The following is a 14,410-nucleotide window of genomic DNA, read 5'->3' on the forward strand; positions in this document are numbered from 1 at the left end:
GACCTCCCATGGTCCTGTAATGTGTGCCACAGGACTCGCGGTTCGAAGTCTCCAAGAACGGGACCTTGCGTATCAACAGTGTGGAAGTATATGATGGCACATGGTACCGTTGTGTGAGCAGCACCCCGGCTGGCAGCATCGAGGCCCAGGCCCGCGTCCAAGTGCTGGGTGAGTGCCCGAGCAAGCGTGGGGAGAGCAAAGGGGAAGGAGCAGCAGGGGGTCCCGATCTTCAGGCCTGCCCCAGCCGAGGCCGACTGAGCTGCCTCGCTTCCTCCTCTTGGCGCTCATCACCCTCCCTCTGCTAAAACAGAAAAGCTCAAGTTCACACCACCGCCCCGGCCGCAGCAGTGCATGGAGTTTGACAAGGAGGCCACAGTGCCCTGCTCAGCCACAGGCCGAGAAAAGCCCACTATTAAGTGGATTCGGGCAGGTGGGTACTGGGTGGGGCATGGAGTGGGGTCAGGTAGGACAATCCACTGGTCAGATGTGTGCATGTCTGAGAACCAGCAGAGGAGGGCCCAGCACCGTGCCAGAAACTGTGGGAAAGACAAAGAATGTGGGGCCGACCTATAGTTCAGGTAGGAAGAAAGGAGCCAGATACCAGGGAGGTCAGGTTATGGCATTAGAGGTCATGGACAATGACTGAGGCCACAAGTGACTGGCTTGATCCAGATGGTGCTGTGAAGTCCTCCCTCTCCCTTCAAAATAGTCATATTTAGACAGAAAGGTAACGCAGGCTCCTTTAGAAAGTTTGTGGGGCGGGAGCGCCTGGTGGGCTCAGTCGGTAGAGCATAGGACTCTTGATCTTGGGGTTGTGAGTTTGAGTCCTATGTTGGGGGAAGAATTGACTTAAAAATCAAACCTTCAGGGGCACCTGGGTGGCTCAGTTGGTCGGACGTCGAACTCTTGGTCTCAGCTTGTGTCATGATCTTGGGGTCGTGTTATTGGGCTCTGAGCTGGTTGTGGAGCCTGCTTGGGGTTCTCTCTCCCGCTTTCCCTCACCCCCCACTTGGCCTGTACGCTCTTTCACTCTCTTAAAAAAAAAAAGGAAGAAAAGGGAAAAAAAACCAACTAAAAAAAAACTAAGAAATTTTGGGGGGAGAATGCATAATCCTGCTATCCCATCATTTTTGGGTTTGTGCCCACTTCTTTTTCTATGTATATCTTTCTGTTTGCACATAGCAATTTTTTTTTTTTTTTGCACATAGCAATTTTATTGAACATGTAATTTTCACTTATTAAACTTACATGAGTAAGTCATACTTACTATAGAAAAAGAAGATACAGTTAATTATGTAATTTTATATCCTTTTTTACTTAACGTTATCAAGCATTTCCACATGCTTTTATACATAAACATTGGTTTTGATGATTGTAATAATACTCTGATGATTGGAGTCACTGTAATTTACTTAAATATTCCCTAAATGTTGGAGATTTGGGTTGTTAACCATCCTCCCTCTCTCCCTCTCTGCCTTTCTCTCTCTCTCTTTTTATTGCTGCAATAAACATCTTTAAGCCAAAGTTTTTTCTGAATTTGGGTTTATTTCCTTTGGGAGAGATTCCCAGAAATGGAATATTACGTATGAAAGGGTACACACGTTTTTGCAACCCTTGCTGTAAATTGCCAAGTTGTCTGTCAGGGGGCTAGACCAGTTTTTACATTTCCATGAGTAGTATGAGTGGGAGAGTAGGACTGCAGGTTTTGGGGAAGAGGTGGGTGCTCTCTGCTTGGGTGGTCGGAGTCAGCTTTCTGTTAAGAGCTGGAGCAACAAAGGGCTCTGAAGCCTGGACGGCTAAGAGTGGGAAGGGATTCTAGAAGTGAGATGTGACAGGCCGTGAGGATGAGGCCAAGGTGAAGTTGGGGCCCCAACTTCGGAAGTCCAGTTTTACAGGAGGGAGATGTTGTAAGGGCAGTGGAAGGAGATGAGACTAAGAAATTGGAAAAGGAACAAGTAATGGGGGGTTCCCAGTGCCTGGCTCAGGAGTTGGGACTTTGTCTGAGTCATCAGGAGCAACAGATGACACGCTTTTGAGTAGAGGTGGGTGACTGAGCGCACTGCGGTCCCGAGTGACTTGGGTCACCCCGTAATTTCCCTTTGTCGCCACCACAGATGGGAGCAGCCTCCCCGAGTGGGTGACAGACAACGCCGGGACCCTGCACTTCTCCAGGGTAACCCGTGATGACGCCGGCAACTACACTTGCATCGCCTCCAATGGGCTGCAGGGCCAGATCCGTGCCCATGTCCAGCTCACCGTGGCAGGTGCGACCGTGGCAGGGCCCCGGGACGGGAGGGTAGCCCACAGTCGGCCAGTCCCATGACTCACTGCTCCTCGCCCCTTGTTGGGCTCTTCCCATCCAGTTTTCATCACCTTCAAGGTGGAGCCAGAGCGCACGACCGTGTACCAGGGCCATACGGCCCTGCTGCGCTGTGAGGCCCAGGGAGACCCCAAGCCGCTCATTCAGTGGAAGGGCAAAGATCGCATCCTGGACCCCACCAAGCTGGGACCTAGGTAGGGCCATCTGCTTCCCTGGCCCATCGCACCTCTCCTGCAGCCGGTCTTCCCCAGGAGCTGGAGAGGTGGGCAGCACTGTGGCTTCTTTCCTGGCAGGATGCAGATCTTCCAGAATGGCTCCCTGGTGATCCATGACGTTGCCCCGGAGGACTCGGGCCGCTACACCTGCATCGCGGGCAACAGCTGTAACATCAAGCACACGGAGGCCCCCCTCTATGTTGTGGGTATGTGCTGGGGAGTGGTGTCCTGCAGAGGAAGTGCTGGGGCCACACTTCTTTCTCATCTTTGTTTTCATCGGCCCCCTGTATACGGAGAACCCTGAAATCCTTTTATATGTTGGGGGCTGGGATTGAGCTGGCTCGCTCCACCATGCTGTGGCATAATGTTGGGTTCCTTGCTGGGCTGTTGCTGATTTAACATTCCACAGCTGGTGTGTGTGTGTGTGTGTGTGTGTGTGTGTGTGTGTTGTTGTTGTTGGGAAGGGTGTAGGGGTGATCCTCTTGTCCTAAAATGCTTCTTCCCAGGTCTCCTACAGCGGCTGCACATATCTTGGGGGGAAGGGGGAGGCAGGGAGAGGAGCAGGCCAGGGTTCCGCAGGAAAGTGTTACTATGCCCCGGAGGCCCAGTGAAAAAGATCCATCCAGTAAAAGTCTCTGCCAAGAGTCAGGGACTCGGGGTTTAGGTCTGGTCTCTCTCCTCACCAGCTCTATGCCCTTGGGGGTGTTATTTCCGCTCCAGGGGCTTGGTTCTACATCTGTAAGATGAGAGTGGTTTCAATGAGAAGTTCTTAAACTTGTGGTTTAGCAGCAGAACTGTTTTTCTAGACAAAATATTCTGTGGAACGTTGAATGGATAATAGTGAAATGATAAGGCCTCTTGGTTGAAGTGTTAGGTGTGGGTGGGAGTTGGGAAGTCCTAGTGGTCTCCCCAGTGGGCCTCTCTCCCTCAGTTTCCCTGATGATTCCTGGCTCCTCTTTCACCATGGGACCCTAGGCCATTGAGAGCCCCTAGTTTAGAAGATCCTTTCCACAAACATGTTCTTGAAGAGCTTGCTCTGTGTCAAGCCATCTGGGATCCTAAATCAGAATTCCCAAATGCTGCTCTTCAGGGCCTGGTTCAAGATACCAAGTCCACTCAGGAAGCTTGTCAGCGATAGCGTGGGTTTGTGTTAGCGTCCTGACAGGTGTGTTTCTTTTTATGTGTGTCCCTGGCCTCACATCTCAGATGCACCCCAGCTTGGGAATCACTGGCCTCAGATCCTTCAGAATTTCTGTGACTTCGGTGGGGCCCAAGGACCCACCCCTTGTTAAAGCCAGTGATGGTGGTGACCCGCCCTGGTTCTCTGGTTTGGTCAGGCCATTGGGTGTCTAGGAGGTGGTCGTCTCTGTAGGGTGGGGAGGGGCTGGGAGCGAAGGAGGGCTGGGTTGGCCTCACTGGGCCCTGCCCAGACCCTTCTCTGTGTCTCTCAGACAAGCCGGTGCTGGAGGAGTCCGAGGGCCCAGGCAGCCCTCCCCCCTACAAGATGATCCAGACCATCGGGCTGTCTGTGGGTGCTGCTGTGGCCTACATCATTGCCGTGCTGGGCCTCATGTTCTACTGCAAGAAGCGCTGCAAGGCCAAGCGCCTGCAGAAGCAGCCGGACGGCGAGGAGCCTGAGATGGAGTGTCTCAACGGTGAGGGATGGCCTGTGGCGGCGCGGCGGTGTGCGGGCGCTGAGCGCCCCCTGGCGGTCACAGAGAGCGCTGTGGCGCCATCCGGCCCCAACCCCAGCTGGAAGCTTGGAGTTGGCCCATTCCCCAGCCTGGGGAGCTGAGCAGCCTGGTTAACGACCTCCTCATGGGAGGCTCGGGGCCGGCTTCTACCTTGCTGGGCCTGTTTCTCCCTGTACCGCTAAACCACAAGCACAATTATTACACGCCTTCGTGTTTCAGTGGCATACTTGTCTCCTGCCCATTCAGTTCCCCCAGGGGCATCCTGCTGGTTCCCCTGCTCCTGCCCTTCTCTCAGAGGCATTGCTGGGTTGCCCCTATCCATTTAGGCATTCCAAAGCAGGGCCTGGGTCTCCCTCATTGTGATTCCCCTTTGTGTCCGGTTAGGGCTTTGTTCAGTGGAGGCCCCACGAAAGCAAAGCCCCTTAGATTGATGCAGTGTTGAGGGGCCGGTGGGCCAGATGAGGCCTGTGTACCTGGTTCCATCTCAGAGGTAGTAGTCAGCTGTGTCCATCAGTGCTTGTACTCTAAGGGATGCCTGTACCCCTACCCCATCAGTTAACCAGTTGGACTGGCCTTTTTTGTGTGGAACACTTGATGGAAGAAGAGGTTTGGGGGAGAGAAGTGAGGTGCCTGTGGTGGCCAGAGTGTCTAGTCTTATGTTGCTGCCTCCCCAACCATGCCTCTTCTTTCCAGGTGGGCCTTTGCAGAATGGGCAGCCCTCCTCGGAGATCCAAGAGGAAGTGGCCCTGACCAGCTTGGGCTCCGGCCCTGCGGCCACCAACAAACGCCACAGCACGACTGATAAGATGCATTTCCCGAGGACCAGCCTGCAGCCCATCACCACACTGGGTATGTCGCCTTGGCTGCAGCGGTCACAGCTTAATGACAGGCCTGTCTGGAGGCTAGGTTAGGGCTGCTGGCTCCGAGGTCCCTAAAAACCAGAGCCTGGGAGCCAGGGGCAGGAAGCAGAGGGGAGATAATCCCATTGTGTTCCCACACCTGTGCATGGCTCACCTCCCACGCTGTAGTCACTCTGTGTGCCTTATTTACTTGGTGTTTCCTTCAGACTGGCTGCCTTTAAAAACAGAACAAAACAAAATTAATGAAGTTAGTGTTGTTCTAGGAAAAAATGTGAGAAATTACAGATTTGTGGCAATTAAACTTTTTCTGAGGATACATTAAAACATGGAGCTATTAACATGTTTATCAAGAGCCCCCTGAAATCCTTACACCAGCCATCCTTTGGAAAATGCTGGTACTGTTGGAGACCATGAAGCCCAGGGGGGTGCCGGGAGTGGTTTGCTCAGGGTCGCCCCGCAGGTGGATGGATGGGGTGCAGCCAAGACTCCCCTCTGGGTGACAGAGGGGCAAGGCACCCCCCCCGGGGAGGAGCTTCCCTGCTAGAGTGAGGGCAGCTGGCTGACCCAGCCCTGTACCCACAGGGAAAAGTGAGTTTGGGGAGGTGTTCCTGGCAAAGGCGCAGGGCGTGGAGGAGGGGGTGGCGGAGACCCTGGTGCTTGTGAAGAGCCTCCAGAGCCGAGACGAGCAACAGCAGCTGGACTTCCGGAGGGAGTTTGAGATGTTCGGGAAGCTGAATCATGCCAACGTGGTGCGGCTCCTGGGGCTGTGCCGAGAAGCCGAGCCCCACTACATGGTGCTGGAGTACGTGGACCTGGTATGCTGGGGGGGGCCCTGCCGGTCAAGGGTGGTGCCTACCACGGAGCCTCATCTTATGTTGTGTCAGCTTGCTGGGAGACGCTTGCCCCCTGGGGACACTCAGCCGCCTGACCCCACTAGCTCTCCGACACCTGCCGTTCCTTGACTGGTGCTCCCTTCTTCCTGTCTGCCGGCCCCCGTGTGTGGGGCTGGTCCCCACCTTCTCGCTGTGCATACCACCCAGATGTGTCCCAGGTCTCCTTTCTGGACTCGGGTTTTCTTCAGTTTGTCATTTTTCCTTTCTCTGCCGGGCTCATCACCCACCCTGAGAATAAAACTTAGCAGACCCGGCTTTCCTTCTCAGAAACCCTTCCTGGCATCCTCTCCCCTCTGGGGCACCAGTGTTAGCCCCGTTGCCAGCCTTCTCTTTCCACCTCACCGGTCACGCCTGGAGATGCCCCATACTCTGAATTCCCCAACCCAGCTAACCTTTACTGCCTTGGTCCTCAGGCTGCTGCTTGTTACATCCTCAGGTCGGCTGGAGAGAGGGGGAGCAGTCCTTCTTGCCACTGGCAAGCGCTTATGAGTAATTTATGTATGTTTCCGCCGCTACTGCTCCCTCAGTATATTTCTTAGGTGATAAACCCCCGGAGGACAGAGGTGTCCTCTCAGGGGTCTGTGATGGTTAGGAGCTGTGTTTTCCACTTGATTCCCTGAGGGCAGGAGTCTTGTCACCTGCCTGTCTGGGGGCTCTGCCGGGGGTAGGAATGGCAGTCCTGCTGTCTCTCTGACTGAGAGAGCTTCTAGAAGCCATCTCTTATATATTTTTAAAATTCCCACTGGACTTTCCCCAGTGGAGGGGGAGCTGGCCGGGGTGGGTGTACAGGGCCAGGGGTTCTCTCCTGCTCAGCTGGGCACTCTGAGAGCCCCTGCTGGGTTTGATGCTTTGGAGAGAACAGTTAGCCTCTGACCTGACAGAAGTGCTCGGCTTTTCCCTTAGGGAGACCTCAAACAGTTCCTGAGGATTTCCCAGAGCAAGGATGAAAAACTGAAGCCACAGCCTCTCAGCACCAAGCAGAAGGTGAGGACAGGGCGGGAGAGGTCCTCAAGGGTGGGTCAGGATCAAGGGCTGTCATCATGACAGAGGTGCCGCTGATGGAATGTTCCCTGCCAACAAGGCAGGACTTTACATATGTTATCTTAACCATCACAATAGTCCTCCAAAACAGATGTCATTAGCCCCATTTTGCAGATAAAGAAACCGAGGTTTTGAGAGGTTAAGGGACTTGTCCTAGATCACGTAACTCCGAAATGCCTTTGTGTTGCCGCACAGTGCCTTAGTTTGGAAGGGCTGCTCTTCACCCTTGCCGCTGGAGTAGGACATCGGCTCCTGTAGTGAGTGCTGAGCTGGGGGAGGCTGTGAGGGCCGGGCAGGGCGGGCTGTGGCCCCCAGAGTGTTTCGTAAGCCTCTGAGCGTGGATGACTTCCGCGAAAGGGCTGCTCATGTTTTGCCCGCTGTGGTTTTCACACTCTCACTCTCACTCGGGCTATGGGCTGCCCAGCGTTTCCTTCCAGTTCTCCCGCCTTCTGGGCCCAGATACCTGGCTGGGGGCCCCACAGTGAAGGAGACCTGACTTGAAACAGTGAGATAGGGAAAGCTTGCCTACTACCCTCTGCCCACCTCAGACGATACCTTCTGTGGCCCAGCTCGTTCTACCCACAGCCTCCTTCCCTCCCCTCTGAAATGGGGCTGCCTCCTTCTCTGGGACTGGGCATCCCACTACCAAGCTGACAGCAGAGTCACCTCAGAGACGAGTCACAGCTCAGGGCAGGGAGGCAGCGACAGCTAGGGCCCTCCCTCCCAGGTGATGGTTCCTTGCCTTGTAGGCCCACCAAGCTCACAGATTCTGGGGGCAGGGCAGACAGGCATGGCTGGTCGATAAGTCAGGGAAATGGGACCCTGGTCACCCCAGTCTCTCTGGGAAAGTCGCTCTGTACCCCCAGGCTGACTTCCTCATAGTTATAGGTGAATTTACTGAGGCCCACACAGGACAGGGGACCTGGCCCCACATCACCCACAGCTGGCCTCCTGACACCAGGCCCCAGCTGCATCCCCAAGAAGCGCCAGCGACTGTCTGCGGTGGCTGTAGACGGAAAGCCGGGGGACAGAGTGTGCCCCTCCCCCTAAGGAGTGTGTCAGGACATACAAGGAGTCAGTGAGTCTCTACTGAACCAGTCCCGGCCCCTAGCGGGGTTGCAGAACAGAAACTGCTAGGCATTCTTAGGGCGTCTAAGATCTAGTGGGGGAGCTTGGGAAAATGAATATGGCGAGTGCCTTATAGACTTCAGGGATGACACAGAAAGTGAGTGAGAGAAAGAAATTCAGAAACATTAAAGACCACCACGTCCTTTAGGTGGACACATGGTGTGGTTAACAAAGAGGGTTTCCTGGGCCGCCTGGGTGGCTCAGTTGTGAAGGGTCTGCCTTCAGCTCAAGTCATGATCCCGGGGTCCTGGAATCGAGCCCCGCATTGGGCTCCCTGCTCAACCAGGAGTCTGCTTCTCCCTCTCCAACTCCCCCTGCTTGTGTTCTCTCTCTCGCTGTCTCTCTCTCAAATAAATAAGTAAAATCTTAAAAAAAAAAAAAAAAAAAAAGGTTTCTCCTGGTCGAAAAAGCAGTTTGAGTTCAGTTCTCAAGAAGAGGAAGTAGTTGAATGGCAGGAAGGGGATGGCTTCAGGATAGAGGGGAGTCAGGTAGTTTTCTTTGGGACCGGGATGTAGGCAGGCAGAACAGGAAATCAGTTACCTCTGTCACATGACCTGAAGGACTCTCTTTGGCTGAAAGTCATTACCACCTGTGCTAAAGATCTGTCCTCTGTTTTTCTCCCCTAGCATCGTAAATCTGATGGGTGAGCTTCCATAAGTTGTGTTCTGCACAGTCTCAGGACAATATTCAGCATCAAATGGGAAGTGGGGTTTGCGTAAAATAAAAAATGCAGGTTCTAGACCGAGGGGATAGAAATGTCTTAGGGTGGGGTCTGAGGACCTACATTTTTCAAACAGGCTCTCCAGCTGATTCTTTTTTTTTAAAGATTAATTCATCGATTGATTGATTTGAGAGAGAGCAAAAAAACACAAGCAGGGGGAGCAGCAGAGGGAGAGGAAGAAGCAGGCTCCACACTCAGCAGGGAGCCCAATGCAGAGCTCTATCCCAGGGCCCTGGGACTATGACCTGAGCTGAAGGCAGACACTTAACCATCTGAGCCACCCAGGCGCCCCTAAAGTCACACTTTCAAAATACTGTATTTGATACACTTGGTATTTCCTATCTTATTTTTTTTTAACCTACTAAATTGATTCTGATACCCATGTGGATCTTCATTAGTAACTTGAAAAATACTTGAAAAATCCCCCCAAATGGGGATTCCATGAAAATGTAACTTAGTAGGAAAGATCTACTAAAATCATAGATACTTCCTTGTACTAATAATCTAGTGAGCTGTTACACCACTTTCTAGTCTTAGGATTCTAGGGGAATGGAAGGAGGAAGAGTTAGTTTGTAAGGGGTGGTGGGATGGTAGGCGGGGTGCCCCCCAGTTGCGTGGAATTGGAACGAGAGTGCCTAGCTGGCATGGGTGGGCTGCGGGAAGCCCCGGGAGAATTTTAGGACCGCAGTGGGATAGTGCTGGAAATCAGATACAGGCCCTGGGTGTTGGCATAATTAGAGATAATGCTGTTTGAGTCTCTAATGAGGTGATGGAGATTTTGAAGTCTGGGGGCCATAACCTGTGACTTGTCTGTGGGTCCTGGCAAGCTAAGGACAGAACCAGGAGCAGGCTCAGCTTAGCACGCCTCGAGGACAGCGGTATGTGCAGTCAGATGCCTTAGCGTGAGAACAGCAGCAGTGTCACAGGGGTTAGACAGAACGTGGGCAAGCCCTAAGGCTGGCATGTTGGTTGTGTAGATAGGTCCTGTGTGGGGGTGACTTGGGTCAGTGGTTCTGAAGAATTTCTGGCCATGATGGAAATAGTTTATAGCTGCCGCTGTCCAGTGTGGTCGTCACTAGCCTCATGGGGCTACTGAGCATTTAGAATGTGGCTAGAGCTACTGAGGAACTGAATTCTTAATTTCATTAAATTTTAATTCACTTAAGGAGCCACACAGGGCAATGGGCTACTGTTTTGGACAACAAGGGTTTAGACCATTGTTTCACTTTTTTTTTCCCCTGATGTTAACGAAGTATAGTTTTATGTAACTTTTTAACATGTTCTGCATTCAGTTTGCTTTTTCCTGAACCATTTCTCAAACTCACGAGCCTTGGTGTCAGGCTCCTGCTCAGCGGGGAGTCTGCTTCTCCCTCTCCCTCTGCTGCTCCCCGCTACCCTTGCCCTCCCCCCAAATAAAATACATAAAAAATATTTAAAAAAATAGTTTTAAAAGAGTCACACTCTCTACCAACTGAGCCAGCCAGGGGCCCCTATTTTCAGGTTTTTAAGGAGCCTCCATACTATTTTCCAGAATGGCTGCACCAATTTACATTCCCATCAACAGTGCACAAGAGTTCCTCTTTCTCCACACTCTTGCCAACATTTGTTATTTCCTGTCTTTTTGATACTAGCCATTCTGACAGGTGTAAGGTGGTATCTCACTGTGGTTTTGATTTGCGTTTCCCTGATGATGAGTGATGTTGAACACCTTCTTATGTGTCCGTTGGCCATCTGGATGTAGACCATTATTTTTATTCTATTTTTTAAAAGATTTTATTTGTTTGAGAGAGAGAGCATGAGAGGGGAGAAGGTCAGAGGGAGAAGCAGACTCCCCGCTGAGCAGGGAGCTCGATGCGGGACTCGATCCTGGGTCTCCAGGATCATGACCTGAGCGGAAGGCAGTTGCTTAACCAACTGAGCCACCCAGACACCCCTAGACCTATTTTTTTTTAATATGACTTTTTAAAAGATTTTATTTATTTATTTGACAGACAAAGATCACAAGTAGGCAGAGAGGCAGGCGGCGGGGGGCGGGAAGCAGGCTCCCTGCCGAGCAGAGAGCCTGATGCGGGGCTCGATCCCAGGACCCTGAGATCATGACCTGAGCCGAAGGCAGAGGCTTAACCCCCTGAGCCACCCAGGCGCCCCCCCAGACCTATTTTTAAAACTTTTCTTGACTGAGACCCAGTTGCCAAAAAAACCACATTTTGTATACCAAGCCATCACATGCGTGTGTATGTACATATTTTAATGAAAACAGTTTTATGAATGACATTTACCCTTACTATTAGGTACTCTGATATTTTCTATTCCATTTAAAAGCTTTATTGCTAGTTAAGATGGACTGAATTGGTTTCATGACATGCTAACAGGTTGTGACCAAAGTTCACAAGCCACCCGTGGAGGCAGGGGTGTCCACAGGGATGTCACTGGCCAGTGCACACAGATTGTGATCTGTCTTTGGAGTGACCCCCACCCTTGGTGTGCGGGTTTGGCTCTTCTGCCGGCTTTTCCGTGACCCTGGGAGCCAGGCCAGTGAAGCGGCTCAGAGGCAGTCAGTGATGCTGTAGGGTCTATAGGGTCTGTCTGTAGCCAGCACCCCACCCCGGGGCTTGCCGATGAGCAGACAGCCCTTCCTGTGCCCCCATCACCAGTGATATGATGCAGGAGAGGCAGCTGCGGTATTGAGGAAGGAGCTAGGCTCTGGCATTGGGTGGGGGGTACAAAGCCTGGCATGGGACTCTGGGTAAACTGAGGATGGCCCCCACCCTACAGAGTGCAAGCAGAAGAGGCAGCCAGCCTCGCTCAGGGCTCGGCACACAGTAGGGACTCAGCACATTCCTGTGCCCTTTTCTCTGATTGGGTGCTCTCCTCCTTGCAGCAGCCCATCTGCCACTCCCATGCACTAGTTTGCCCTTTCCAACATCAAGAGCATAGAAGCAGATTGCCCAGGATGCCTGGAGGGCTCAGTCAGCTAAGCGTCTTACCCTTGGCTCAGGTCATGATCCCAGGCTCTGGGATAGAGTTCTGCTTCGAGCTCCTTGCTCAGTGGGGAGTCTGCATCTCCCTCTGCCCGCCACTCCCCCTGCTTGTGCTCTGTCTCTGACAAATAAAGGAATAAAATCTTTAAAAAAAAAAGGCAGATTAACCATAATCTTTGTAGCTTTTTTCTTTTTTTAAGGTTTTCATTTATTTGAGAGAGAGAAAATGAGCAAGGTAGGGGGAGGTACGGGGGGAGAGAGAGAGAGAAGCACACTCCCCACCAAGCAGGGAGCCTGACTCGGGGCTCCATCCCCGGACCCTGAGATTATGACCGGAGCCAAAGGCAGATGCATAACCAACTGAACCACCCAGGCGTCCCTATGAGCTACTGTCATTATTGGCCCACACGTGAGCTGCTTTTACTTAGTGTTATTTTAAAATTTTTATTTACTTACTTATTTATTTAAAAGATTTTATTTATTTATTTAACAGAGAGAGACACAGTTTAAGAGAGAGAGAACACAAGAAGAGGGAGTCAGGGAGGGAGAAGCAGGCTTCCCGCTAAGCAGGGAGTCCAGTGCGGGTCTTGATCCTAGGACCCTGGGATCATGACCTGAGCCAAAGGCAGACGCTTAACGACTAAGCCACCCAGGCACCCACTTAGTGTTATTTTTTGTGTTTATTGACAATTTGTGTGTGTGTGTGTGTGTGTGTGTGTGTGTGTTTGGTAAGTTTCATTTTGATATTTCAAGCTTCAAAGAGTGTAGGATTAGTTCAAGGAACTTCTACAAACCATTTACCCAGAAACTGTCGTTTGCATTTTGCCTCATTGACTTTCTCTTTTTCTCTCCATGGGTACATGGATATTAGTTTCATGCATTTTTTTTTTTCCTGAACCACCTGAGATAAATTGGAGGCAACCTTTTCACCTTTCACAATCAGATATATGTAGAACGATATCACGGGACCTTGATTATTATTTCCGTGCTGACATCAGTTGCTGGCCACGTTTTCATCTTCACCTCTCTATGATGGCATTCCTCGGCGGCTGACTTCTCCCTTATGGATTCTGAGAGCGACCCTGTATGCCAGGAGAAATACAGCTGGCCAGTGACTTGTTGAATAATCTTTCCCAGGGACCGTTTTTCATTTGTTTGCTTTGGTTTTTTGTTTGTTTGTTTGTTTAATCTTATTTATTCATGAGAGAGAGAGAGAGAGAGGCAGAGGGAGAAGAAGGCTCCCCACTGAGCAGAGAGCCCAATGTGGGACTTGATCCCAGGACCCCAGGATCATGACCTGAGCTGAAGGCAGATGCTTAACCATGTGAGCCACCCAGGCACCCCAAGTTTGCTTTGTTTTTATATACAAGGAAATGCTTCAGATCACATGCATCCCCAGTGGTTGCTCCAGAGGTTTGGGTATGAGGCGATAGAGGGGCTGTGGATCTTTCAAGCACTCTTTTGGCCTTCTGCTTTTCCCTGTGGGCATGGACCACCTTCTTCCTGGTGGTGGCAACCCTCTGCAGATACAGTTCTCATCTCCCCTCCAGACTGCCCTCTTGCCGAGAACCCTGTCCTCCTGTGCCTACTATATTCCACCAGCGTCCAGTGGTGTGTGGTACACAGTAGATGCTCAATATTTGTTCAGTGCATTGATTGATACGTACTTTGAAAATGTTACTATAACTGAATTGTAATTCCATTTAATATGTTACATCATATATATGACATCATACACATGGCTTGACTTTTTTTTTTTTAAGATTTTATTTATTTATTTATTTGACAGACAGAGATCACAAGTAGGCAGAGAGACAGGTAGAGAGAGGGGGGAAGCAGGCTCCCTGCTGAGCAGAGAGCCCGATGTGGGGCTCGATCCCAGGACCCTGGGATCATGACGTGAGCCGAAGGCAGAGGCTTTAACCCACTGAGCCACCCAGGTGCCCCGACTTTTTTTTTTTTTAAGATTTTATTTATTTATTTGATGGGGAGAGACACAGTGAGAGAGGGAACACAAACAGGGGGAGTGGGAGAGGGAGAAGCAGGCCTCCCGCTGAGTGGAGAACCTGATGTGGGGCTTGATCCCAGGACCCGGGGATCATGACCTGAGCCAAAGGCAGACGCTTAACAACTGAGCCACCCAGGCGCCCCAATGGCTTGATGTTTTGAAAAGGATATCAGTGAAAAATATCCCCCACTGTCTTACACTTTGGAAAAGAATTTGGCACTATTTTGTAGAGCTAGAGATACTCTTAGTCCATGACACTTGCCTCAGCATCTTAAAAAACTTGTGCAAGTAGGGGTGCCTGGGTGGCTCAGTGGGTTAAAGCCTCTGCTTTTGGCTTGGGTCATGATCTCAGGGTCCTGGGATCGAGCCCCACATCAGGTTCTCTGCTCAGCAGGGAGCCTGCTTCCTTCTCTCTCTCTGCCTGCCTCTCTGCCTACTTGTGATCTCTCTCTCTGTCAAATAAAGTAAAAGCTAAAAAAAAAACAAAAACCCTCGTGCACGTGTACCCATCAGAACAGTCATAGCAGTCCTGTTCTTAGAAGAACTGGA

At 51.4% G+C, this 14,410-nt stretch overlaps 1 protein-coding gene across 4 annotated transcripts in view; it reads left to right on the top strand.

The window, feature by feature from the left end:
• The window catches only part of PTK7 (protein tyrosine kinase 7 (inactive)), a gene marked incomplete at its 5' end in the record, with an annotated part of 63,304 nt that overhangs the window by 44,192 nt on the left and 4,702 nt on the right, over positions 1-14,410 (top strand). The window contains 9 exons of one of the 4 annotated variants that reach the window (XM_080806145.1): positions 33-168; positions 311-430; positions 2,115-2,264; positions 2,364-2,514; positions 2,614-2,741; positions 3,987-4,190; positions 4,923-5,078; positions 5,672-5,904; positions 6,886-6,966. In XM_080806145.1, the coding sequence (XP_080662271.1) occupies positions 33-168; positions 311-430; positions 2,115-2,264; positions 2,364-2,514; positions 2,614-2,741; positions 3,987-4,190; positions 4,923-5,078; positions 5,672-5,904; positions 6,886-6,966 (1,359 nt within the window). The remainder of the gene's footprint in view (positions 1-32; positions 169-310; positions 431-2,114; positions 2,265-2,363; positions 2,515-2,613; positions 2,742-3,986; positions 4,191-4,922; positions 5,079-5,671; positions 5,905-6,885; positions 6,967-14,410) is intronic. The other 3 variants (XM_080806147.1, XM_080806146.1, XM_080806148.1) reach the window with 3 other exon arrangements.

This window comes from Martes martes (genome assembly GCF_963455335.1).
Source record: "Martes martes genome assembly, chromosome: 6".
Taxonomy (NCBI): Eukaryota; Metazoa; Chordata; class Mammalia; order Carnivora; family Mustelidae; genus Martes; species Martes martes.